The sequence below is a fragment of the Alligator sinensis genome, unplaced genomic scaffold, assembly GCF_000455745.1.
Source record: "Alligator sinensis unplaced genomic scaffold, ASM45574v1 scaffold1298_1, whole genome shotgun sequence".
Lineage (NCBI taxonomy): Eukaryota > Metazoa > Chordata > Crocodylia > Alligatoridae > Alligator > Alligator sinensis.
This window is the reverse complement of record NW_005842192.1, coordinates 1,029,797-1,057,203: the sequence shown is the minus strand read 5'-3', so window position 1 is coordinate 1,057,203 and position 27,407 is coordinate 1,029,797. Positions and strand designations below refer to the sequence as shown.

At 51.6% G+C, this 27,407-nt stretch overlaps 1 protein-coding gene and 1 pseudogene across 3 annotated transcripts in view; one reads left to right on the top strand and one right to left on the bottom strand.

Moving 5' to 3' along the window:
* Positions 1-27,407, top strand: part of PTH1R (parathyroid hormone 1 receptor) — a 185,601-nt gene that overhangs the window by 33,151 nt on the left and 125,043 nt on the right. The window contains exon 2 of one of the 3 annotated variants that reach the window (XM_006026420.3): positions 9,460-11,493. In XM_006026420.3, coding sequence (XP_006026482.1) covers positions 11,419-11,493 — 75 coding nt within the window. In that variant the 5' untranslated portion in view covers positions 9,460-11,418. Of the gene's footprint in view, positions 1-9,326; positions 11,494-27,407 lie in introns of those variants that run through there. The other 2 variants (XM_025207342.1, XM_025207343.1) reach the window with 2 other exon arrangements.
* LOC112550744 lies at positions 2,284-2,447 on the bottom strand (annotated as a pseudogene).

Below are 27,407 nucleotides of genomic sequence, written 5' to 3'. Positions count from 1 at the left end.
ACTTCTCAATGTTGCTTTTTTTTTTTTAAAGGAAGTTGAGAAATTGGAAAAAATGCAGAAAAATGCCACAAAAACAGTATAAGGGCTAGGGGGAAAAAACCTTCTGGTGAGATCCTCAAAGAGTTGAGTCTGTCTCATGCCAGAAGTTTGGGAGAAGGCTTGATTACTGGTCCTTCATGAGAAGAAAATACTAAAACTTAAAGGGCTCCATAATTGTGTAGAGAAAGGCATAGCAAGAAGCAATGCCTGGGATCTGAAGAGGGACACAGTAGGCACATTTACACATGGGCATTTACAGCACAATAAATGAAATTACTGCACAGTACTGGCACACATCTACACATGCACACCAGTACTGCACATTAAATATGGCACCTTATGCTGTTTTGGGCATAAATTTGATACCTGCATCATGCAGGTATCAAATGCATACCTGATTAGTTACTGTGCAGTAATGCACATGTACATGCCTTACTGCACAGTGTGTGTGGACTGATTTGGGGTTAACTTTAGTCCCAAGTCAATCCACACAGTGTTAATGCACTTTAATGCCTGCACGTGTAGACACCGGCCTATTCCCGCTTACTGCACAGTAAATTACTGCACAGTAAATTTAAACCGGCATAAATGCATGTGTAGACACACCCAGTTTTGTTAGGAACAAACTATTACCAGTGAGGGTGATTATTCCTTGCATAATTAGCAAGGGAAGTCGTGGATTCTCCATCTTGTGAAGCTTTCAGTTCCAGAGAGGATGTCTTTTCCCTGGAAGCTACGCTGTCGTTTAACCAAAGTGAGAGGGCTTAGCACAGTGGCAACTTGGTAAAAATCCCTGGCTTGCACCACCCAGTGACTGTTCTAGTGGCCCTTTCTGTTTTAAAATCTGTTAATCTGACAATCCAGCCGGATTCCCTTCTGCCCGATGCATCATCCAAAATAAACTTCTCTCGTCTAAGTTCCTCTTGCGGCATCGTTCTCAGTGGTGATAATGTGAGAAGCAGATGAAAGCCCACTCTGGGTTTCAAATCTATTGGCTGCATTTGAGCCTGAGCAATTAAGGGGTTGCAAGGAGGCAGGGAACTCACCTCTGAGTTCTGCAAGTGCAATCAATTTGATCTGCAGTCGGAATAAAAGCCCAAACCCTTGGACAGCTTGGCTTTCCTGGGTGCGGCTACTCTCAAGCCCAGCTTCATAAATGTCTGGATGCTTTATGGCTTTTTCCATTCGATCCTTTTTATTGGTTATTATTTTCAAAGCAAGCCTGAGACATAAACCCAACCACCTCCCAGCACAGCATGTTCTAATGCAGCCGTGAGGGGCGGGTGGGAGTGTCCCACGCTGCTTTTACCTTGCCTGTGAGAAGATGTTACTCCACTCTTCAGATCCCCTTCTGCAGGGATGTTGCCATATTATTCGCCACCCCATTAGGGCCAATAATAGGCTACAGAGGAAAGGAACCCCATTTTTCACATCATTGCACCAGCCTACAGGGCACTCAAACTGCCCAAGCTCCAGCTGGGTTCAATCATAGCACAGGGGAGTCGGGCTGCAAGGGACCTCCAGAGGTCATCTAACCCAATTCCCTGCCTGAGGCAGGATCATCCCTATCCAAAACCCTCCCATACAAATCCACTGTCTAACCCAGTGGTTCTCAACCTGTGGGCCATGGGCAGCATGCGACCCAATCAGCACGCTGCTGCGGCCCATGTGACATCCTATTAAATGTTTACGCAGGAAGTAAGTTGTGTGGGTGCAACCCACGTAACACATTGAGAGCTGTAAGTGTGCCTCACTATGGCAGGTAGATTGAGAGCCACTGGTCTAACCTAATAGCAGACCTGTAATGAACCTTGATACAACCACATGACATAACACCCCAACGTGTCGCAGGTAAAGCAGGGGGACAGGTTACATCTTACTGCAGCAAAGGTTGTTAATGGGTACTCTGTCTAAGGAAGAGGGCCATGCCCCCCACTACAGATGAAGGCAACCCCTGCCACACATTCTCTACCAGTCTGACCATGGGGCAAAATTCCTCCATGACCTCAAATATGGTGATTAATCTGGCCCTGAGTAGAGGGCCAAAGTCCCCCTCTAGCCAGAAACCTCCCAATTTTAGTCCCAGAAGGAGCATTGGCACAGCCCAATCACCATCCCCAATCTGGGCTGGATCCAGCACCCAATGCTGCTGAGGAAGATGTAATAAAACCACTGTCATATGTAGGAGTTGGGGGGAGGGAGGGGAACTCCTTCCCAGCCCCAAGAGGCAACCAGCAAAGCCCAAAAGCATGAGACAAAGAAGAAGGTCTTGGGATTCAAATGCCCCCAATTGATCTTAGCCCACAAGAGGCCAAGAAGCGATCATCTAATCTATATATTTATATATAGATATCTACACATTATTATCTAATCTACACTTGATCTTAGCCAAAAGGCTGAGAAGCGATGGACAAGCAGAGGATAATCTGGTTCTTAGAAGACGTCTAGTGAGGAAGCAGAATGTGCAGCTCAAGGTAATATATAGACAGGGAGGATGGCTCAGACTAATTGGGATTAACAGTGAGTAGCAATGTTGGCTCTCTGGGCCTCCGTGACCCATGTAACACAGGGGAATATCATTGCTCTACCCAACAAGGCTGTTATAAAATGGACACTTTGCAGATTCTGACAATGGTCCTGGGATCACCCTTGTCCAAACCAGCCTGGCCAAGTGTTTGTCCAACTTGCTCTTAAATATTTCCAAGGGTGGAGATCCCACTGCCTCTCCAGGGAATCTGTTCCAGTGCTGAATCAGACTCTGATCTAAAAGTTCTTCCTAATGTCCCACTTAAGTTTCCCTTGATGCAATCTAAGACTGCTACTCCTTGCCCTACCCCACACAGCCACAGAGAAAGGTCCACCTTCATTGTCTTTACAACCACCCTACAGGTATATGCAGACAGTTAGCAAATCTCTCGGTCTTCTCTTCTGTGGACTAAGCAAGCCAAGTTCTTCCAACCTGTTCTCATCAGTTATTTGCATCTCTGGATCTTTCTGGCATGCACACACTTGCATGTGTATATAAATTTCCCTGCAGGTAAGCTTTATGTCCAAAGTCCAGCAGACAAACAGGTCTGCACAATGTCCTTGTCAGTTGCTCAATCCCATGTCTACTGAAGTCAACGGGAGCTTTGCCATCCATAGTTTCATAGTTTCATAGTAAGTAGGGTCAGAAGGGACCTGAGCAGATCATCAAGTTCGACCCCCTGCCATGGGCAGGAAATAGCACCTCCTGATATCTAGTCTGAATCTACCCTCGGACAACTTATGGCTGTTATTCCTTGTTACTCCTGGTAGTGCTCAGGGAAACAGGGACTCTCCCATTCCCCGCTGGTCCCCCCTGGTAAGTTTGCAGATGGCCACCAGGTCCCCCCTCAGCCTTCTCCTGTGGAGCCTGAGCAGATTCAGGTCCCTCAGCCTCTCCTCATAGGGCCTGCCCTGCTGCCCCCGGATCAAGCGGGTGGCCCTCCTCTGGACCCTCTCCATGATGTCCACATCCCTCCTGAAATGCGGCGCCCAGAACTGGACGCAGTACTCCAGCTGCAGCCTGACCAGTGTCGCATAGAGGGGGAGGATCACCTCCTTGGACCTGCTCGAGATGCATCTGTGGGTGCACGAGAAGGTGTGATTGGCCTTCCTGACCGCATCCCCACACTGTCGGCCCATGTTCATTTTGGCATCAATAATGACTCCAAGATCCTTTTCTGCCTCTGCACTGGTGAGAAGGGAGTTCCCCAGCCTGTAGGGCTGCTGCTGGTTCCTCCTCCCCAGGTGCAGCACCTTGCACTTGTCAGTGTTGAAACCCATCCTGTTCTCATCCGCCCAACCCTGTAACCTGTCTAGATCTAGTTGCACCCTGTCCCTCTCCTCCAGCGTGCCCACTTCCCCCCACATTTTAGTGCCACATGGAAGAAAGCAAGGTGTGAGATTTCTTCATTTCTTTTTCTCTCTCCCTCATTACATCCACTCGCCATTCCCCTATATGTAGGGACCTACCAAATTTGGGGTAGCTACCCGCCAATTTTGTGGGCAGTACACGGGGCCTGGCAGCCATTAGGTGGGCAAAGTGTGGAGGCCTCTCCCATGCCTCTGATTGTCTGAGAGGTCCCGGTGGCCATGACCCTTGCCTCTGATTGGCTGTGGTTTTCTGTCATGTGGCCCTACCCCTCTCCACCAATTGGTGGAGAGGGGCAGGGCCACAAGACAGGCAGCCCTTGCAGCCAGTCAGCAGCAAGGGGAGGAAGAGCACCAGCCATCTTGTCGGTAATACTTTGAGCAGGTAGATCCCCATCCCCACTTCCCCACCCCGGTAGACTACCACAGCACCCAGAATACTCTTGGCTCCCTTTAGGGAGCCAGCATTTTATTTTCAGTAAGGTCCCCCCCGCCCCATGAAATCTCAGTAGGTCCCTACATATATGACATGCCTCCGAGCACACTGAATGTATATGCAAGAAGTAAGAATTCAGTTACAAAGCTAAGCTGCTTCCTGTTTGTTCACGGCGGTATATTTTGGCAAAGCCAAGGCCCACCCTGTATATTTTGGCCGTTGCTTTATACATAAGCCACGATCATCAATAGTCAAGTGAAAACAAAGCAAAATGGTCCAATTCCCCCCTCCAAGCTCCATGAGGTTTTGATATTTAACTCTGTTTCTGGGAACAACTCTTGCAAAACTAAGGGTTTACAGCACAACAGGCAAGTTTGTTTGCATTAGAGCAGTGCTATCAAAGATTTCTCCCCACTTCAAATCAATGAAGGGCATTGAGTAATATGAATGGAGACACAGGTTCAATCCAAATTCCCTCCCAGCGAACTGGGCAGACCAGTACATAGCAAAATAGGCCTTTTCCCAGGGTGGAACCGTCATTTCTCTTGAAGAGAAACCACCACCCAGATAAGAAACTAAGGAGGGACCACTTTGATTTCCAGAGGGTGCATCTACATGTGCATTAGTGTACTTTAGGTAATGCGCATTAAATCTAGTACCTCCATTGTGAGGTACTAGAAGAAGGTGCATTAGCCTATTTTAATGCACATTAGCTAAAAAGCAGGTTTTTGTGACGCTTTAGTGCTCATTAAAATAAGCTAATGCACATTAAGCACATGTGTAGACACTCCTAGAGGGTGTTGGGACCCAGAGGCCTTCAGGCCTGGGTTTGATCTTTGTGCTCAGCTCAAGCTGCATGCTTTGCTTGAATTGTGGTCAAGACTTGCACCCAGTAAAAGGAGCAGATGGGAAAATACTATCCCTGACTTAAAATAAATCAGGAAGTTGGCAAGCTAAATTGAATAAATATAACCTGGGCAAAAAAGGAACAGTCAGAGCAAAACCTACCCCCACCTAAGAATGAAAAGTTTACGTCAAAATATAAAATTTCAGTTAAAGGTAACCATATTTGGCAAACAGAAGCAAGATGATTAATATGCATTAGGAGGAAGGTTTAAGTTAATTTTATGTATTAAGAAATGCAAATTATACGATATATAAAAAAAGTGAGGGCGTGTACCCTTCGAAACACTCTTGAAGAAAGCCTGAAGAGATCCCATCATTGATCCAAGATCCTGTTTTGATATCAGACGTGGGAGCCAGGAGCCCTGGACAAGACTTCACGGCCTGATCACCCAGTGAAGTTGCGTTCACAACATTCGGGGTGGTGAGCATCTGCTTTGACTAGCTACAAGCCTAAATTTTTAAACTGCTACTGTTACTTCAGTTTTAAGTAGAATGGTATCTGTTACGGTTCAGTAAACTCTCTTTAGTTTAGGTCAACTGTGTCGTAGTCTCCTTGCCTGGTATAAGACTGATCATAGTGTCATAGGAATGCAACAAACTGGCGGAGAATGCGGGCAGCCAGGTAACGGGTGCGGACTGTGGATGTAGGTTCCCCTGTGTTGTTCGGACTGTGAATGTAAGTCCAGCAACATGGCACAATCGTTTTTGGCCTGTGAAGGGATGCAGGTCAGATCATGTCATGTGCAGATGTGTTCAAGACCAAAAACACATGCACAGTTGTTCTTGTTTGCACCAGTGTGCAAGTCCACTCAGGGGAACGGATCCATCCATCCTGTTACTAACCACAGGGGGGAAATCATAACCTCACCCATGAGCATGTCTTGAGCATGTCTCTAGTGCCCCAAACACAACTGACTATGCATGACCAAGACAGGAAGGATCATGCCACAGTCTGGGTGTTATGCCAGGACTGCAGAGATCCAGCTTCAATCTTGGAGTCTGCCCCACTCTTCTGTCGTGCCCTTGAGCAAGTAACTCAGACCTGGTCCACACTGCAAAACTCTGTTGGAGTTACCTAGGTCAGGTACGGGCAGAGGAAGAGCGCACCACCTTTTGGACATAGCGATGCTCGCATTACCCCAGCTGACGGGGCAGTGCTGTGGGTGGCTCACCATGCATGACTTGCAGAAATGTGGCAGCAAAGGCGGCAGATGCTGCACCTGCACTAGGACGCATCGCCATTTAGCCTTTCCGAGGTAGACATGGCAGCAGGGACTCCAGTGTGTAGACATGGCCTCCGTCTCTCTGGGTTGCCATTCCCCCTCTGCCCAATGAGGATAGTCATCACTGGTAATCCTTCACAATCGAGGATGATTGTCTTCCATGATGACCTTATCTGTTGTTCCAAAGATGCCTGATAGGGCCAATCCACAAGTGACAGGCTCTCTTGCAACTTGGGCACGTGTTTGTACGCAGGGTGGGTGGCTCTGGATTTTTGGTTTGTCATGGGAGATACCTGTGCGTGATTTCCTTTTTCATGAAGCTGCTGCACATCAGCTTCCACACAGTTCTTGACAGAATGGGACTTTGATCCAGTGGCAAGGAGACCAAGACAACTGGAGATCTCATTCTGCCGCAGCCTTCGTTCACCTCTGCAGCCGTTGAGGTTTTAACATCTTCTTCCACCTGCTCCACCACTGAGGAATTGTAGACCCATGGCTGGGGGCTGGGTAGGCTTATTATAGTGGCAACCTCTACTTGCCATGTCGCAGCACTATCAAAGCATGTATGTGGCTTTTCAGGAGGGAGAGCATTGCCATCTGCTGTCCCCACCATAGCCTGGTGGTGCTGCCACTGCTTATCCATCATTTAACCTTCTCTCGTTCACCACTAACCTTCCCTGAAGGGAAGCCAATCCACTACCTGTGGACACGGTGAGAAGCAGCATGGCTCTGCCACCAGAAACAGGGAAGTTGCCTCATGTAGCCTTGTCAGTGATGGGTTAATTCTCACGGGGATGAGCTGCCATAGTGATTCTCAACCAGGGTGCCATCAGATCTGGGTGCTGTGGGGTGCAAGGCAGTGTTAGTGCTGTTAGGTGCACGGACATGATTGACAGGTGAAACCAGAGATCCTATATATAGCACTCCCCAAGTGCCCGAATGATCCCCATCTCCTCCCCATGCTGCTGCTCTGCTTTCTGCTCCATTCCCTGTGCTCCCGGCCCAATTCGCTGCTCTGCTTTCCATTCCCTGCCCCATCTGCTGCTGTGCTGCCTGTCCGCACCCTGATCTGTCACATGCCATGCACGGAGGCTGCCGGTGCTACTCGTGGCCTCGGTGCCACAGGTTAACCACCCTTTTCTGTAGTCAAAATACCAGTTGAAAGCTCAGAGCTGGCATTTTCTGAGGGAGCCCTGGAGTCTAACAAGGGGCCCTTGGTTGAGAATCACGGGGCTAACAGATCCAGCGGTGCTAATTAGCCAGCCTGAAGTGCCACGTGAATGCGGGAATGCTGTTCTGGATTAAGAGGCAACAGTGCATTCAAGGATGTCACTCCAGAGCAAGGTACATTTAGTGTATAGTCAGGGCCTGAGATGCTCAGGCGCTACAAGGAGCAGGGCTCCGCAACTAGCTAGGATAGAAGTCAGGGTCATGCGTGCATGTTTGCTGGTGACCCCGACCTGGTGCATTCGGTGAACCTGATTTGCTCTGGCTTTGCCCCAGGGATGCTCCCTAGCACCAGGGCAATGTACCTGGGAATTTGACTGTCCTGATCTCCCAGTTGGTTTCCCCCACTTCTCTCTGGATCCAGCGTCATAGCATAAGGCAGGCGCACAGTAAACCAAGTCCCATTCATGAACCTGCCCCAGCCCCGAGGAAGTCAGGGGAAAGACCCTGATGGGTTTGGATCATCTCGTCTGGTCCATCAGGGCTTGAAGCTGTGTCCACACAGCCAAGGAAAAGCCAGGCCTGGCTCTCATGCAGGGCTGAGCTCCTGTTTAGCACTGAAATAACAAGCGCCAAGCTGCCCTGAACTGGGGGACAGGAAAGATTAGCAATGTGGGGGTGGCCACTTACTCCTGGCTGCTGTGACCATCTGTAGACATGCAGAACCTGGGCCCCAAATATCAGCGCCAAACCCTTCAGGGGCCTCTGCAGCCCGCGCCTCCCTGCCTTAGCTGCCTCGGATGGAGGGAGAGGGCAGAGGCAAGGGAACGGTTAGCACGGTGCCGCTTCAGCAGTTCCCTGGCCTCTGTCTTTAATCATTAAATTCCCGGGGGCCCCTGCAGGGCCCGAGCAGAGCGACCCTCTCTGCAAAGAAGCCGCGGGTGGATGCCTCCCTGTTTGTTTGTCTCCCTGCACCAAGGCGGGCACGGAGCAAGGCCCCGCCGTCCAAAATATGTGAGCAAACACACAGAGGAGAAGTCCAGCGCCACAAGCTCCGGCTCGGCAGGCTAGCTGCAAAGACGCTATCACTTTCCCAGGGGCGGTGGGTGGGGGGGGAGCCTGGAGCATTTAAGCCGGGGCCAGATTCTCCCCTCTGGAGCGAGCCAGGCCCCTCAGGCTGCAGCGGTTTTCTCTGCCAGGGCATCAAGCTCCAGCATGCATATTTGTTTAATCCACCCCATTTCTGCCCTGCACCACCGTCCCAGGAATGTCTCTCCCAGGCCGGGGTCAGGGCTGGATTTTTGTGCATGATCGACGTCGCCTATAGCCGGGACCCCTTCTTCGCCCTCGCCCCCATCCCACTCCTCTCCCAGAAGGGTTGCGATCAGATGCACGGCCTAAGTGGAGACATGTGTAGCCGCTGAAACCAGCAGTGAGAGCTTGCAAAGGCACCGAGCTCCCTCCTTAAGGAGTGGGAAGGTCCGAGACAGGAGGGAAGAGGGGGGTGGGAAGGGGGTGGGGGGACGGGCTAAGGGGGTGGGGTGGGAGGTGTGGACAGCTAACCCTGTGGTTCCCTGCCTGAGGATCACATGGTGGTTATGGCCAGCCAATGGGGTCCTGGCCATGCTGATTTTTATACCTGCCTCCCTGCTCTAAAACTACAGGCATTCACTGAGAGCCTCTCAGACTGGCTGAGAGGCAGAGCAGGGAGGAAGAGGTTGCATCCAGAGCTGAACTTTTTTTTTTTCACTTTTTTTTTCCCCCTCCCTCTCCCTCCCTCCCTCTCTCTTACAGGAAGCCCTCTCTACCTTAGCCTTGGAAAGAGCCCCTTTTCATAAAATCAGCTGAAGGCACCCATTCACAGCCAAAAGGGGGTTGTGAAGAAAAAAAAAAAGCAAGCCAACCTTAAAGATTTTGCACTCAAAGAAATCAAAAAGAGAAGTGGCCAGAGGTCCACCCGGAGAAAACTTCAGGCTGCTTTTTTTTTTCCCCCCTGTCTGCTCTACAAAGACCTTGATAGAGGCTCCAAAAGCTCCTTTTAAATAATAATAATAAGCAGAAATCCACTGTTTGTGCCAGAATAAATCAATCGCTGGCAAATGATTTCAGCAGGGATTAGCTAAGCGCCCTACCCCAGTCCCTCTGGAAAACACAGATCTGATCAATGGATGCCTGGTGAGCCCTTTTGGCTTAAACAAAAACTATCGCCGTTGCCAAAAAAAAGTGTGTGTCACGGGGTGGGGCAGGGGGGAGAGTTGTGTTGATTTTTTTTTTCTTCTCCTTGAAACTTTATGAATGAAACTGGAGTAAGGATCCTGTCTTGGAAATAACACGCTGGTAAATTTTATCCTGGGAGTAAGGGGGAATGGTTAGAGGGGGTGGTCTTAGCTCACAAATCGAGAGGCGGCTGCTTGCAAAAACAGCGTGCTTCTCTTTTTTGGGGGGTGGCTTGAAGCTGCAGGGTAGATGCTGGAGGGAGGCAGCTCCACAGAGGGAATAACTGGGAGAGATCCCCCCCAAAATTGCCATAGCAATTTTTTGGTAATGCCCTCTCTCTGCTCTGGGTGGAAGTAAACAGGCTGTCAGCATTTTCCTCTTGCTAAGCGGAGCTAAAGCAGCAGCAGCAGCCAGCCCGAGTGAGAATCAGCAACTTTCTTTTTAATTTCGGGATCTGGGTGCTTATTCTTTCTGGGACAGGACAAGAAGCGTGTGTGTGTGTGTGTGTGTGTGTGTGTGTGGGCAGGAGAGAGGGTGCCTTTCTGCAGATGGCAAGGCGAGGAGGTCAGAAAATGTCCTGCAGTCAGTAAAAAAAAAGGGGGGGGGGGTTCCTTTTTTTTTTTCTTTTTTTGAGCGCGACATCTCAAGTCAACTCTTTAAGAAAGCAAAAAAATTCAGCCCCGCGCTTCCATGCCCTCCTCAATTGGCTTTTTGAAACTGCAGATCCTTTGAGACAGACAGGGGGGAGAGAGGCAGAGAGAGAGGGAGAAAAAATCCATCTTGCTCCCAAGGAGAGCCGGCTGCAAGCTGGAGAAGGCAGGCAGAATAAACCTATTGTGGAGCTGAAATGCACTGAAATATAGCAGCAATAGAAAAGCCCAAGCCAACAGCACCCCTCCTTGCACAAACGTAATTGCTCAGTGAAAATAGTTCCAACTTCAGGCTTTTTTTTAAAAAAGAAAACTTGTGATTTGTTTGCTTTGAAGGGGGAGAGGGAAAAAAAAAAAAAGGGGGCGTTTTTTTTTCCGCCCCCCTCCCTGTGAAACCTTAAAAGATAAAATTACTGGATCTAAAAATAAAGCAGTGGTTAAAACCTTTCCCCCACCCCTTACAACTCCCCCCCCCACCCCTCCCATTTCTCCCTCTCTCTCTCTATGTGTGTTTGCATTCGACAAAGAAATGATTTGAACTTCCCACTGCCTCATAAAAAGGAAACAGAATAGCAGTTTTGACATATGGATGTGATTTCTCCGCTCTGACACAGATGCACACACACTCACAAGCCTGCTCCTTTTCACATGGACTCGTTGCCTACATGCATGAAGCGGCTGGAGGTGCTCAGCAATGAGAAGGCGAAGAGGAGGACTGGGCTGGCTTGTCATTTGCCTCTCGGGCTGAGCGCCATCCGGCCAGACCTCTGAAGGGGTCGCGGTGGAAGGACAACTCCTCTCCAAGCCCGGATCCCTGCAAGAAGCTTTCTCTCCTCCTCCCAGCTGCCCAGAGAGCTTCTTGGATGCTGCCCTAAGCGTCTTGGCTATGGGATCATATCTGGTTTATCACAGCCTGGGTTTGATCCTCTGCTGCTCCGTGCTAAGTTCTGTCTACGCGCTGGTAAGTGCCTGAAACGCTCTCCTTCTCTCTTCCCCCTTCTCCTTCTTGAGCAATTGTTTCGTGGCGCTTTCCTCGATGAGTAATTTACTGCCCGGAGATTCAGAGCGCTGGGTTTTTCAGCCTGATGTTGTGTGTCTCGCGGTGGAGCCTGGCCGCTTCTGGGCTGGGAGATGAAACGAAAATGTCTGGATTTTCCCGAAGCTTTGGCATTAGTTTTTTTTGGGTTGTTTTTTTTTTTTTTTTTTCCCTCCCACTCCCAAAAAACAGAGAGAACATTTATAACCCAGGTATTGGAAGTATTCTCCGGGCTAGCCCCGCTCCAGTCCCTAGCCAAAGTTGTCCCGTTACAAGAGGCCACGGTTTTGTGCCTTGACATCCAGGACGAGGATCTGAATCTTAACGGACTCGAATTGGAGCTGAATTTCAGCAAACCCTTGCTCCGGGCTCTGGCAGGCTCTGTACAGTAGCATGCCGGATCCACTGTGCAGTTCACAGCGTCAGCGCATGGATAGCATACCGTTTACACTCAGAGAATGAAAGTAGTATTAACTCTTTACTAGCTCAGGCTGTGTGTGGATGGGGATGTAGGTACACAGGGAGATTTCCTAGGCTGGAGATGCTCTTAAGCACCGCGGACGCCGTTGTCTTCCCAAGTGGGGCCATGAGAGATTTAGGTCCCAGCTCTGCGGCCAGGGGTGACTTGTGCCTAAGCCTCCTAGGAGCCCACCCTGCCTTGTGCTCCTGTATGAGCATCTTCCTTTCTTTCCCTCTCCGCCGTTGCGGGTGTCACAGCACATCCCTGTGGCTGCACACGCGTGAACGGTAGTCGGGACGGTCACCGTTCAGGATGGGGATCTGCTTCAGACATCAAACATGAGATCAGGTTGGGAAGGTCCTGGGATCTTCCCATCTCCACTCAAGCAAAGTTCCCGCTGAGTTTTGTGCGTGTCGGGGATGGGCCTGTTGCTTGGGGAAATGCGAAACAATGCAGCACTCCAGTTTTTAGGACATGTGGCAGGGTGTTGTCAATTAAAAGGCTCCTTGTTAGACAAGGAGAAAGAGCAGTCTATAAAACTCACCACCACCCAGATGTTCTGGCTATGGGCAGACTTCTCTGGCGTCGTGTCTGGGATACACTGTGTATAGGCAAGAAAAAGCAGGGTCCACTCCAGGAGATGTGCTGATGGGGGGGGAGTTTGCAATAGCTATGGCTAAGGATGTTTCTTCCCGACCCCTCAGGTCCAGCATCTCGCTGCACCCAAATTACCCCGCTCTGTGACATCCAGACCCCTTTGGATGATAGTGTGCTGCAGTTGAATATGCAACACCTGCTATCCCTGCGCTGCTCAGACCTGCTTCTCTCCGAGTCGATGGCAAAATCCCCAGCAACTTCAATGGGTGTTGGTGGGATCCTGGTGCCCTGCAATTGTTCAGGCTGAATTCCCCAAATACCAGCAGCAAGGATAGATAGGGGAGGATGCAGGGTCCTACCCACTTCCTTGCTTCTAGTCTCCCCTTTCCACGGCGGGTCCCTGCTACTAGCAGAAAGCACGGGAAATATCTGTGGGACCACAGGCAACACGCACAGACAGGCTGTCTCAGTTGCCACGTCCTGGTAATGGACATTTCACCTGCAGATTATTCACAGAGCCAGTAAAAATTTCAGCAAATAGACAACTGCACATCTTAATCTCTGGGATTTGCTTCGCAGCAGGGGAGGGCTGCTCAGATACATGCATCGCACTGTGAGTGACTTCAGGGCTCGGGGGAAGGATGAACCGGGTTGTGTTTGGAGCAGGAGTAAGACCAGAGAAAGCAAAGGAATCACTTGCAGGGAGCTGCTCATTGCCTAGTGCGTTGTGTTGTCGGCATTTGTGTTTGCACCCAGAGGTACTAATTCAGCCCTGGGGTTTGGTAAGGTTGTGCTCATGTAACACCATTCATTTTAATTAGGCACCAGAATCCCTGGCAGTGAAGTACACTTATACTAGGCTACTAGGCATCATTTCTGTAGTTCCTTCCTAGAGAAGGGTGTCAAAAAGTGATTGATCTGCCAGGGATGGTCAGTAAGGTTGTCAAAGGGGTTGCAAACTGTTCACATCTGGTGAAATTCCCCACGGCTTTGGCTTTTGCCAAGGAGGAAAGAGAGGGTCATGATCCTGAAGCTTAAAGCATTTGTCACGCTGCTGCATTGCAACCTGCAGTATGCAGCCAAACTGGAGCTGGGGCAGGATCCCTTCCCGCTTTGCACATGAAAAGTACCAGCTGTGCATGGCACTGACCCAGTAGAGAGCGTATGGTGCTGCTCAAACCCCATAGCAGAGCCCCTGGAGGTAGCTGGATAGATACAGCAGGATCCCAATGTATTCGGTAGCCTGCTCTTACAATGCGTTCACTTCTGGGGTGGTGAGCAACAGCCCTGCCGCGTAACAGCAGAGGATATGCAGACAAGGGGTATTTGCAGCAGACCATACTGTGCTGAATGTGGCTGGTGATCTTTAAGGTCCATGCAGAGCAAACAGGAGCTCCCTTCTTAAAGTCTGAATTAAAAGTCCCCCCCCCCGCCACAAGGCAGCTGATCGACTTGTGAAAGGCACTGGGCTAAATCAGCGATTCACAACCAGCGTGCTGTGGGGTGCCATGATAGCCTTTGCAGGGTGCCGCACTGTTAGAAGCACAGACACCTATACACAATTCACAAGATAAACCCAGGTTCTTTGGGGAAATGTGATATATCTTTGATTACACCCACTAAGGAGTTGGAAAAAAAATTTTTCTTTGCAAGCTTTCAGGCACAAACAGCCTTCTTCAGGTGTTTCTTATTAGACCCACTTCACCCTTCTTATTAGACCCACTAAGTAGCTGGAAAATTTGTTCCTTGCAAGCTTTTGGGTGCAAACACCCTGAAGAAGGGTGTTTGCACCCAAAAGCTTGCAAAGAACAATTTTTCTTTTTCCAACTACTTAGTGGGTCTAATAAAAGATATCACATTTACCCAACAAACTTTGTCTGCCTATGTCCTTAGACCAACACGGCTACAACCAACACCCCCAAAAGATAAACCCAGAGATTCCCAATAGGAAACCCAAGTATCCCAACCCTGCTGCCCTGTTGCGGCTTTTCTCAGTCCTTTGCCACGTAAGACTCACTCTAGCATTTTTTCCATTCTCCAGAAAGGAGTGAAAGCTAAAAGCTGGCATTCCCAAGGGGCTTTGAGTCTTTAAAAGGTGGAGAGCCACCGGGCTAAATGAACCTGCTTGGGCTTTGCGGCTGTGCTTCTTGAGAGGGAGAAAGGACTAGCCTAAAAGCTTGCTCACTTCCATGGCTGGATTGCTTTGGGTTTATGGCCCAGGGGCTGAGATCAGAGCGTGGGTACATTCACATTGCTACCAGCCCCCACAGAAAACCGTCCGGAGAGAGCAAGGGTGGAAAGCACGGAGCACGTTATGCCCTCCAGAGCCTGCCTAAACCCTTGGCTTTTGCAGTGCACTCGTGCGGGCTGTTTCAGCCTTCGCTGCAGTGCAATATGTAAACCCCCTTGTGCGACGTGAAGCACAAAGAGGTGGGAAGAGAGAGGGGTCCTTCCTTTCCATACGCACTTCTCACTTCTGCCGGCCGCCTTCTTGCCCCCGTGGCTCAGGTGTCACGGCCCCGCGAGGTTGCACCCATGCAAAAATCAGATCCGGATTCCACCGATCAAAATCAGAGGAATCCCACAGGTTTTAGTGGCATCACCCCCATCTTACCATTCGCGCTCAGATGAAAACAGAGGTTGACCGACTTGGTGGGGGCAGCCACACAGTTGTACTCGAGGTGCTGCCGGGTGTGAGCTGGGTTGGGGTCGGCCCTAGACCGGTTGCCTGCAGCCATCACCCTAAAAGCTGAGCGGTGTCAGGACACCCCCACAGCAGGTCAAGACCCCCAGGCACTAAATTATGATCTCAAAGGGGGTTTAAAAGCTCTCCGAAGAAGAGCCTGCTGTGAAAAACACCTCGAGCAAAAAAACCCAGGAATTTTATTTGTTTTTAGCTGTTTCCTCCTAACCCGGCAGCCTTGAGCACTATCATTGGAACAGCTGCTCTGTGCAACGCCTCTGTGCTGCCTTCTGTATTCATGATCTCTTGCCGTGGCTCCCGTCGCAGATGAGCTCTGCTTCGAGGCCGGCGTTAACAGAGACGGATCCTCAGCGGCGTAAACCGACATCGTTCCAGTGCCCGGGCTGGTTTACGCCTCTCGAGGAGCCAACCCCATAATGTTTCTAACTGTCAGCACCGCAGTTGCAACCGGAGAGCCTCTTCTGCCGTTAGCTTTTGCTAAGCATTGTGCAAACAGCAGCAAGCTGCCGGTTCAGCGGATACCCAGGGAAGAACAGGATCTGTCTTGTTCTTCAGAGCTTTGATTTTCACCGTAATATTGCCTCCTAGTTTGCAAAAGATTCGGAGGCAGGTTCTCATCCTGATGTGAATTGGCACCACTATGCTCTCGACAGCGACGTTTTGATGGGTATCACGCTAAGGATCTGGCTGTTGATAGATGAACCGGCCAGAAGTCAGGCACTTGTGTTATGTGCAAGTCAGTGTATAGAGAGGAGATAAAAGTGCTGTTTTTAGAATAATTAGAAAATTAGTCCAACCCCTGCTCCAAGCAGGACCAGCCCCAACTACATCCTCCCAACCAAGGCTTTGTGTAGCCGGGTCTTCAAAACCTCCAAGCTTGGAGACCCCACCACCTCTCTAAGTGACCCATGCCAGTGCTTCACCACCCTCCTTGGGAGAAAATGTTTCCCTAATATCCTAATTTTCCTAATATTTTTATCTAGTCGATGTGCAAGCAAGCAGAATGTCTTAATGACACGGGGAAAAGTTTGGAAGGATTTAAATGGGCTGATTAAAATGAAAGCAGGGTGGGAGAGATCATCATGGCCTGTCTCAGCAAGGGAAAAAAAAACCTAACAAAATCTGTAGCAATATCCCACAAATCCAGGGAGCTGTCTAACTTCATTCAACCTGGCGGAGAAGACTACCCGACACGTCCTTTCTTTGCACCCGGAAGCCTGCTGATCCACCCGCCGCGTATAACATTTTTTGTTATTGTACTGGGGGATTAGCAGATCTCCCCGAACTATAAATATTAAACCGCCAAGAAGATAGAAAGCAAACAAGCCTCGGTGTGAAAGTAATGCTTGGTAATACTCATCCCGGACGAGCCAAAAAGTTCTGGGCTGCAAAGCTGACCTGATCGTGCTATGTTTGCACTAGCGTGCGACCTTCCTTAGGGGGAGAAGAGGCGATGGGATAAGATGTCGATTGTTGGAGAGAGTGAGATGTTACATGGAAGTACATTTGAGCCGACCCAAAGGGGAACGGATAGGGGGTAGCTGTCGTTTTTTCTCTCTTTATGGAAGTTATTTTTTATGTCATTTTTTTCTCTCTTTAGTGAAGTAGGTTGCAGCCTCAGGTAGCTGGGGATGCCCGACCGATCAGTTTTGATGAGCTTGCTGCAGCTGTGCTCACCAATAATCGATGAAAGCTGGAGGCCCTGCTAGGCCAAGCACAAAACACAGGGCTGAAAGACAGGCAGCTGCTGGCTGGGAGATCTCCAGATTGGCATAGCGAGACGTGTGGGATTTTGATGTTGCAATTCTTTGCTTTCCTTTCCAGAAAGGCTTGCCCAAATTGCAGTGTGGTTGCAGAGCCTCTCAAGCCAGGGAAGCAAGACGGTGAATGGAAGAACCCCCAAAAGTAAAGGGGTTTCTTTCAAAACCACTTGATTGCTCAGCCAGTTTCCTGGTACCCGTTCTGAGTCTCGCCCCTTGAGCCAGCCGTGCCGAAATCTGTAGGTTTTAAGAGTGCAAGGCTCAGGTACTTGTGTTACGTGCAAGACCAGACAGAGCAAACGCAGCCGACTCTTCCACCCTCTGCCGGCAACACCCCGGTCCCGCTCGGATCAGGGACAAACCTCCCGGTGATTTCCGATGAACCAGGGTTTGAGTCTCGGAGCTTGCCCTGGAGCGGAGATGTCGTGCGAATGCATCGGGCAGCCTGGCTTCACGTGTCATTTCTCCTTCTGGCATATTTTAGGTTCCTCTCGCTTGTACATCCATCCCGCCATGTTGGCTTGACACCTGATTTATACCGGTGAGAGAGGAGAGGCAGAGAGGCCCCCCGTGTGTTTATCTGCTCGGTGGAGCGTGCAGTTTTGTCTTTCTCCCCAGGATTGCAGCCTTTCGAACTCTGACCTCGCTGACCCGCTGGCACGGATGAGATCAAAAGAGAGCGGAGCAGGAGTCTGTGTTTTGGGTGGGCTGCTTCTGTGCCAGGGGGGCATGCAGACATGTTTTTCCCTGTCCACGTAAATCCCAGCATAAGTGAGATTATGGTGCCGGCGACTCCGATACGTGTCTGAGGTTCCTTTGCATTACTGTGGTACTAGCAAGAAATACTAGGGAGCTAAGAGAAATGAATTATAGAGCAATAAGCAATTGGGGCTCATGGACAGAGGTGATGTTTTTTATTAGACCAACAAGATTTTTGCCCCCCAAAATTTCTTTATAGAGCAATATACATTTATTAGGGCAAGTAAGGAATTCATCAGGACCTCTCTGAGCATCATTAGAAATGCTCCGCATGGGAGAGACAGACTCCAGTCTCAGCTTGATTGGATTGCACCACTTGTGTTCAGCAATTTGGATGCCTCGGGCTATGATCTCGGAGACCTTAAGCTAGCTCTTAGAGAGGGAGGATAATAAATACGATATTTCTATGGGTGCACCCATGGAAGGATCAGAAAAGCAAATGACTTGAACGGTCACTGAAGTGCAGCTGCGTCTGGGGGGGAACTCGGCCCATCTTGGGCAATGCACAACGACCACTGCATGGAGGCTGGCCTGTGATGAGGAAGTTTATATCACACGGAGACAAGGGAGGATGGGGTGGTTGATGGCTGGTTGGTGTGTACAAATGAGGAGAGCCCCGGCCTGCATTTTGCTCTCGGACCCATTTGGCCATCAACGCCGATCACCCTGGGGGTGTAGCTATGACGGAGTTGCTGGGCGAAGCAACAAGAATTAATATTCAACCTGCATGGATCGAATCCAAAGGCTTTTCTTTCCAGGTCACTGGGAAGGCTCCCGTGGACACCCGCCAGCCTCGCTTGGTCCTTGTGTTGATGCAGGGGGCAGGCTTCCATGCCAAGAAATAGGCTGTGAGTGTGGCAGGGGCTTTGATTTTTGTGGGGTCTGGTTTTTGCAAGGTGCTGAAATTCAGGTCTTTTTCAAAGTCTCGTGCAACAAACCACAAGCCCCTTTTGAAAAGCCAGGCCTTGTACACTCCTAAAGCCCTTAGGACCAGGTGACTTCTTGGTAAGAGACTGAGTTAAGCTAATCTCTGGAGGGCAGAGCCAGCCTTTTGGGCATCGGTTTGCGCAATAAGAGTCGGGTCTGTGATCGACATGACTGTGAGGGTGGTCAAGCATTGCAACAAGCTGCCGGGAGGGGTTCTGGAGCCTCCATCCCTGGAAGTTTTCAAGAGCAGGTTGGATGGACATGGGGCTGGGATGCTTTAGTCAGGGATGCTCCTGCCTGGAGCAGGGAGCTGGATTAGACCTCACGAGGTCCCTTCCAGCCTGACTTTCCTACAATCTTATGAGGGCCAGCACCAAGCCTAGGCTGCAGCATGTTGTTTTGCAGCTCTCTCTCGCATTTAACTGTGTTCCCGGTAGAGCGAAGCACCAGGGCAGGGTCACACCCACGTTTCTTGGGCAGTGGCAGTCCAGGTTTGCAGCCATGGGCTCAGGGCTGAACGGCAGGAGAGGTGAGAGGTCACTATTCGAAACTGAGCAGGTTGCCCAAACCCGGTGCCCACTCAGAGCTCACTTTGCAGCATCTGTCCACCGTGTAGCCTCCAATATACATCTGGGCTTTGGCTTCTCTCTCCTTTGTAATGCACCCACTCGTGCCAGCACCTCTTTTGGTGTGAACCAGAGTGGCTCCAGTGAAGCCAGGCTGCTTTGCACCAGCTGGACCGATGCACACTCACAAGCTCATTTACCTTCACACTTGCAAGCTTTCCCGTAAGTATTGACACACCATCACGGCTGTGTGACTTCTGGGCAGCTGGGGGAGGGGGGTGGGTTCATGCCCCATAAGCCACAGACCTCCCCAGTTGCAACCGCGCCGTGCAGGCAGCCTGTTCTCCCCACGTGCTATATGCTGCTCCTGGCCCCACATGCAGCTCCCCGCAGCCCAGCTCCTCTCCTCCCAGCTGTGGGCTGGTCTCCTTCACTTACTGCAGCAAACCCAGGTCAAGCTATGCTGTAAAACTCAATCATAAAGGAGATTATAGCATGATGTTCCTTCTCCCAGCTAGGCGACTCTCTAGCCCCCTCGTCCAGCCTAAATGCCTAGCCGACAGAGGAAGCTCAAGGTCTTTGAACCCAGATGGGGAAACCGAGTCACAGAGAGGTGTGACACATTGGTGATCACACAGCAGACCCGTGGCAATGCCAAGAGGAGTCGCCTTTCCTTCAGGGCTTGATCCATTCGATCTGGCCGCTGAAGATGCCTGCCTTAAGCCCCGCCGGCTGCAGAGACGAGGCTGAGTACAGCCACGGCTCATGACATGCATGACTCCTGTGCCCCTTTTCTGGCTCGGAGAGGCAGCAACTGATAAGAAGCCGATCTCTCTCCTTCCCCCTTTCCAGCTGGTGGAAGTGCAAAGCCAGCAGCATGCAAGTCCAAAGAGCGCTCTATTTTTAACAGGCTTTCTATTGTGCCAGTAGCCCGCCAGATAACGAGTTCTCCCAGAGGTGAGCTGTGCCTTCTTAAAAAAAAACAACTTCTGTAGAAAACGCAGGGCTTGTAAAACAGGGTGAAGATATCCATTCCTGTGTCAGCAAGAAGCAGGGCAGTTATCTGGCTGGGAGGGTTTTTCACATGGGTGTCCCAAGAGTGTGACTAATCTGGGTTCCTTGATGTTATCGCTTCCACACGCCCCCGTCAAGGTTTATTTAAATAAGATACTTATGCATGCTTGTTTTCTGCTGCACTTTTGAGGAATGGCATCAACCTCCAGAGCATCACTGGGAAGCCCCAGAGGCAGGCAGGGAAGCGTTTCTGTTGCCTCCGCTGGGCCTCGTGTTGGGCGGTGCGTCGGGAGAGATCAGCTCGTTGCACGAGGGATCGGGATGGCTTGTAAGGAACGGAGAGAGGGAGCAATTTGGGGAGCAAAACTGCTCCCTGTGAGCACTGAGGGAAGCAGAGGTGGTTGGTATGTCCGGTGACCTAACTGAGGCCAAGCATTTGCATTGAGAAAGAAACTGGGAGGCTGTTTCTGCCTCCGCCACTGACTTATGCAGTGCCCCCAGGCATGTCATTTAACCTAGGGGCCAGCAACCTTTAGGAATAGCAAGACAAATCACAGCAGCTCACTGAAGGTAGGGTTGATTTTCCCCTTACTGGTGGTAATGGCCTGGCCTCACACTCCCCACCCAGTTGCCCTCCCCTTGCTGACTCCATGCTTCAGACCCAGCCCCGTGTTTCCAGCCCAGTTGCCAATATCCTGGCTTCTTGGACCAGATAACACTGCATGGTGAGGCAGATCCATCTCATAGGCTGTAGGATCTGGACCCCCGATTTAACCTGTACCTCACTGCTCCTCTCTTTGCCTGTAGAATGGGTATAATGATCTCGAACCTACAGCACGTACTGCCGAGGTTTAATTCACTTCCTCCAAAGCAGCATAAAATCCCGTCTCCGTGGATCTACAAAGGGTTATAATGGGAAATTAATTAATCTAGGGCTAGCCCTGAGGATACCCAGGCAGGCGATCAGAGCCCAGCTCTGTGTGCTACAAAACGGAGCTGTCCCAGCGAGGATCCTGGTGTGAACACTAGGAAAAACTGGACTGGAGAAGGCCCAACCCGAAGCCCCTGGTCTCCACTTTTCGGGGGGAAGGGAGGGCTCCAGAGCTGGGATCCAGGCTCTGCCCTGTAATGAAGACATGCGAAGCACTTACTCCCAGCCAGTTGATTTTACCCCGTGGTAAAATACACGAGGCACAGACCTACTCTGCAGTAAACCCAGGATAAAGTTACCCTTGGAAAACATGGGCTAACTCAACTACCTGGGGCAAGTAAACCTGAAGTATGCTTGCTACCTTGGGGTAGCTCTTTGCAAAGTGCAAACTGTCTCCCTCATCCCCTTGTAGCCTCGTATAATAGCATTATCCCGGGAGAGCAAGTTGTGCGTTTCCCCTGCTTAGCACGGAGTGAAATCCAGGGCCGGTTACTCCATGATATCCACACTCAGAGCCCGCTGAGGCCTGGCATGCGCTCTTTTGAAGTCCTTTGCAAAAGCTGAAGCCTCTTTAGTTTTCTGAGCTTGTTCGAAAGCATGCAGGACCTCCTGGTATGCACACTTCCACCTACCGTGGCCTTTCTGTGCTGGGTCCTCTGTCTCCTGTGGGAGCATTGCTAATACCTGCAGCGAAACCATTTGCTGGCCCTTTCCCCATTTCCTTCCACTGGGCAGTAGAAACATAAAGCGTGTTAGAGCCTCCCGGTCTGAGACATCTTAGAGAAGTCGAGCTGGAAGGGACCTCAGGAGGTCACCTCTAGTCCAAGCCCTGTCATGCAACTCGAAGTCACGGGAAGGACGGGCATTGGATTCATTCCTTGCATCCTGCCTCGTCTTTGCTACAAACCTCTGCCACCTCGCTTGATACCCGCTCATTTTCTGATGCAACCGTCCGTGATTAGCTGAGACTTTGAGATCCCCGCTATGGAAAATCAGGCCACGTTGTGCATTTGGGTTGGAAAGAAATGTCTCGTTTATCGCAGAAGTGCTGCAAGAGTCAGATCGATAAAGTGACATTACATAGCGTATCTATTTCAGAGATGGCAATTTGAGAGCCATAAAACCAGGCAGCGGGAGAAGGGGAGAGATAAGAGCTTGGAGAACCCAGTGAACGCAGCCTCGGTCTTCCACGTGGCTCGCTTATCGAGGGCTATCCGCCTACCTGGCCTCTTTGCAGCTGGAAAATTGATTTTTCCAAGGTTTGCTTCAAACTTTGTCATCCTCCACTGTCTTCTAGGTTTGCACCTCGGAGGCCGGTTTCAGCTCGGCCATGAGTTTCCCGCGTGGTTTTGAACCCATTTCTGTGCAGAAAGAGAGCTCAGCGATGCCTCTGCGGGGATCGTTCATGGGGACTAAATCCGGGTCCAGAGCAATACACCTCTGTTTTAGCTCATGTTATTAGGTCTGCAGCAGATGGGTTGGGGATGGGATTGCTCGGGGGTTAAGGTGCCTTGGGTTCAAGCTGTGCTCAGTATTGGCCCCTGAGGGTCAAAGGTGGCTACGTGATGTTGCGCTTGGCTATGGAAACTGGTGTGGCGTAGTGATGTTAGTGGGCGATTCATCCTCAGTTTCACCCAGCATAGGTCGCAACTCCTGGAGGGTGACAAAACATCGCGTCGTGACAGCTCGTGTTGCGTGGACCTAGGCTGAATTAGGCAAGGCTTGGGTTAGCTCGTGGTCATGAGAGGCTCGGAGGACCTTGATCCCAAGAACCTGCACATTCATCTTGCAAAACCCGGTGCAACCGGGTCGTCCGGGCCCGCATTGCATCTCGGCCGTGGGATCCCCGAGTCTCCAGTCCTGATGCTCCCATGCAGGGCGTGCAGCCGGCGGCCAGGGCTGCCGATGCAGAGTCCTCCCTTTGCAAAAGGAAGAGCTGCTTCTCTCTCCCCCCTGCCATGGTTAGCGCCATGTGTACTAGCAGGCAGCAATGGATGTGGGAGGCGAATCCGGCCGGCCGTGGCTCATATTCCCGGTTTCACAGGCCTGTTCCCTCTCCCCGAGCGATTGCAACCCATATCGGCCTCCTGTTCCGATCAGAGATACGCCGCGTGCCCTCCGGAGAAACCTCCCCAGTGCGCTGGGTGGGCTGGGAGGCCTTTCCTCATTGTTTATGCATCTGGAGGATGGTTTTGGGGTTTGGCCCGGCAGGACGAGCTGTTCCTCCTGCCCTGAGTCACCCTTGGTCGTGGTCTGCATAATCTCTCGGCATCTCCACAGATGACTCCGCCGCACGGTATCGGCCCTTTCCTCCCTTCGCTGGCAGTCACGAGGGTGTTTCTTCCCCGGCTCGTCCCCGGGCCCCACCGTTAAGTGTGTTTGCTTTTCATTCTTCTCGTCCCTCAGATCATATTTTCCCTGTGATTTGACCTCACCTCATCACAGAAACCACAAAGCTCCGGGGCAGGGGAGGGGGGAAAGGGGAGGGCAGATCCTCAGCCGGCGTAAATCAACGCAGCTCCATTGAAGGGAAGGGAAAGGAAGAGGGGAGGCCGCACGGCTGAATTCGGCAAGGCTTTGGCAGGAGAGGCTTGCAGGACCTCGGGGTGGCGTAAACCCGCCTGGCCTGCCCAGCCCACCTTGCACCGAGTCCGAAGATTTGCTTCCGATGCTAATCTGCTCCCGGGCTCTACCACGCTTGGGCGCCGGGCTGGCCCGCTGACAAAATCAGCTGTTTCGGGGATCACTTCTTTGTGCCATGTTGGCCACTCTCCTCCTCCCGGTCGAGACGAAGCCCGGGTAGCAAGCCATGTGGAAAGTTTTCCAGCGCCGGGCCAAGTTTGGGTCCAGTTGGAGGCTCAGTTTGTCTTTAAGCACCATGGCACTAGCCCGGTGGCCATTCAACCCATTGCCCCCGTGCCCCCGTGCAAGCCAGCTGCTGGGGTTTACAGCCTCGCCATCCCCGCGGGCGACCTTGCAGCGTGCACCCGTGCAAAGTGGCCGGCTTTGCAGAGAATCGGGCCTGTTGGCTTCGCCACTCCTGATTTACACCGCTCGGGCTTTGGGGGACTTGTCCTCGGCCGCAGCTCGCCTCATTGGGCCCCGCTCTGCTGCTTGTTTGTCAACAGCTCCGCAGGAGTCGATGAGGGCGAGTCCTCCGGGGCAGGGTGGGATCGACTGAATCAGCATTTCCCGGAGCTTGGGGCAGATAAGGGTGCCAGGAACTGTCACATAAGCAGCGCCGCAGCCAAGTCCAGGCACAAACAAATGTCTGGCTCCCATCCAGCCTCGTGCCATGTGTTCAGGCCACCCCCGTGTCGGGCAGAGGGCAGCTGAATTCCAACTCCCCCCCTCTCCCCCCAACCCCGGGCATTGACCTTGAGCTTCTGCCCCTGGCAGTCCCCAGCAGTCACAGCCAAAGTCATCAGCCCTTGCTTCCTGCACCCGCTGCCCTCATCCCAGCTCTCCACGTGCCCTCTCTTGTCCTGCGCCGCACCCTGGGCTGTGGCCAGCTGCCCATGCCCATTAGGGGTCCCTCCCACTGGACAGCAGGGGTCTTCAGTTCAGGGATCCAGATGTTGTGAGGGTATCAAGCTCCTGGAGGGCAACGGGATTAGGGGATACCTGTGGGCCAGGAGTGTAAGATATGGTTCCTCTTTCCATTTCAGCCATGCCAAGACTCCCATCAGCGTCCCTGGGAGGTTTGCACAGTGGAGAAGGGGGCTTTTAGAGAATGCAACCCTTAGGATGGGGTCTTTAATAGACTGGAGACAGTGCAGCCCTTAGGATGGGGTCTTTAGAGGCCGGAGACGGTGCAACCCTTAGGATGGGGTCTTTAATAGACCGGAGATGGTGCAACCCTTAGGATGGGCTCTTTAATAGACTGGAAACAATGCAACCCTTAGGATGGGGTCTTTAATAGGCCGGAGACAGTGCAACCCTTAGGATGGGGTCTTTAATAGGCCAAAGACAGTGAAGTGCCCAGCTCCACTTTGCATCAGGCTCTGCCGACAATCCCAGCCCTCGATAGGCTGTCTGTGCTCAGTGTCACTGGGCATCTCCTGCCAGGAAAAGCTGCTCCCTTTCTCTGCTCTCTGCAGCCTGTCCTCCTCTTCCTGCTTTCCCTGTTCATCTCCCAATATTTCAAGTCCTAGTTGCCTTTAGGCCAAACATTGCTCCTTTTCCCCCCGCTCAGTCTGCTAAACAGGTCCATGAACCAGTCTGTGCACATGCTCTAGTGTCTTCATTAGGGTTCAGAGTGAACACTAATAAGCAGCAGGGCTCAGGGGTTGGCACCTCTCAGAGCCATTGTGCCAGGTGGCCTGCCGATCCCGGCATGCACTACCGGAGGGTTTGCTTCACAGCCCCCAGCCTTGGACACCGACCTCTCTTTTTAAAGAGAAGCTGAGATTGTGCACAGTGCATCACCCCGTATGTGCTGCAAGCCAGAGGGATCTGGCTGGTGGACTGGGTGTCTGCAGTGTTTGTTCTTCGTTCAGTGCCTGAATGCAAAGGGGAGAAGCAAAGCAAGGCTGAAATCCTGCCAAGCTCCTGATCTTCTGTAGCTCACTGAGGCTAGGAACAAGTGCTGGGTGTAGTGGGAAAGCTGATAACTTCGGCTTCTCGGTGCACAGCAAAGGCATGCCAACCCGCGGGAGCCCAACCCCCAAGGGGCTTCCAGCCTCTCCCTGCCACACACAGCCCTTGGGTGCAGTCTGCTGGGGCCTTGCATTGACATCTTCCTTCTCCACAGTCCATAGCTGGCATTTGACCCCTGAAGTTGCATGCATGGGGAGCTGGGATTCAATTACAGAATCATAAAAAATGAGGGTGGCAGGGACCTCACATCTAGTCCAACCCCCTGCTCCAAGCAGGACCAGCCCCAACTACATCATCCCAGCCTGGGCTTTGTCTACCTGGGTCTTAAAAGCCTCCAAGGATGGATAGAGAATCCACAATGCCTGGTTTTCTGTGGCTGCAGGCTGGCGCTGGCCTCAGCTCATTGAGCAAGGCCATGCGGGGAGGCTCTTGCTGACCCACACAAAGAGGAGGGGGAGTCGCCAGCCACCCAGACATACTCACAGCAAAGGGATGTGGTACCGGGGGAGGCTGCGCACCCCTCCCCTGTCTTGTACCCCTCCGGAGACCCCCACTTGAGTCTCACCAGGCCAAGCAGCAAACCCATGACAGGGTCCAGGATGAGATGTACAGCTCCTGACACCCAAGCCTTGGCTTTTAGGTAGCCCAGCTAGCCCTCTCTACCTGTTGACTAGTCCAGGTACCCTACTCCTTTGAATAAAAGCCCCCGATTTACAGGGATAGAGCTCTATGGTGCATCTAGGAGGGTTTTATTTTTGGCGTTTAGATTTGAGAAGCAGGCTGCGTTTAAGAGACATGAAGCATGGTGTCTCTGAAATGTGGCCTGCTTCTTAAATCTGAATGAAAACACATGCCAAGAACAAAACCCTCCTAGACGCACCGTAGAGCTCTATCCCTGCAAATGGGTCTTTAATTGATATTTCTTTTCCTCCTGCTTAAACTGAGAGTCAGAAAAGGTGGGTGCATCCAGGGGAGGGTGGTTTATATTCAGAGGAATAGGGGTAATGCTGCATTGCCTATCCCCAGAGCATAGGAGAGGTGGAAGCCCCCAGGTCTAGAGGGCTGGAGTCTCTTTCAGCTCTCGGGGTCCCCAGCGTGCAGAGCTGAGAGGGGGGATCTGTGCTACGTAGGGCTGTGCCAGGGGCTGGGATGCCCCGGCCCTCAGACACCTGGCTTGGAGCAAGGCATGATGGAGCCCAGTAGTGTAAATGAGCATAGCAGGGGCCTGTCAGCATTGCCCAGCAGAAGAGGTGCACACCCTGTGTCCCTTGCCTGTGTCAGGGCAATGCACCCAACCAGGTGCATGCACCCCTGCCGTGGCCTGGAGTCCATGGGAGCTGGCTCGCAGGGACCCTCAGCATCTCTGCAGCTCTTCCTCATCCTCTCCCACCACCCCAGCCAGACAACATCATCCTGGCTCTCTCGGCAGCACGCTGCAGGTCTCATGCGCCCTGCACACAGTGGTCGCCTTGTTGCAGCTGCAGCTCTTCCAGCTGAGCCCCCGACGCCCCGTTCCTCTTTC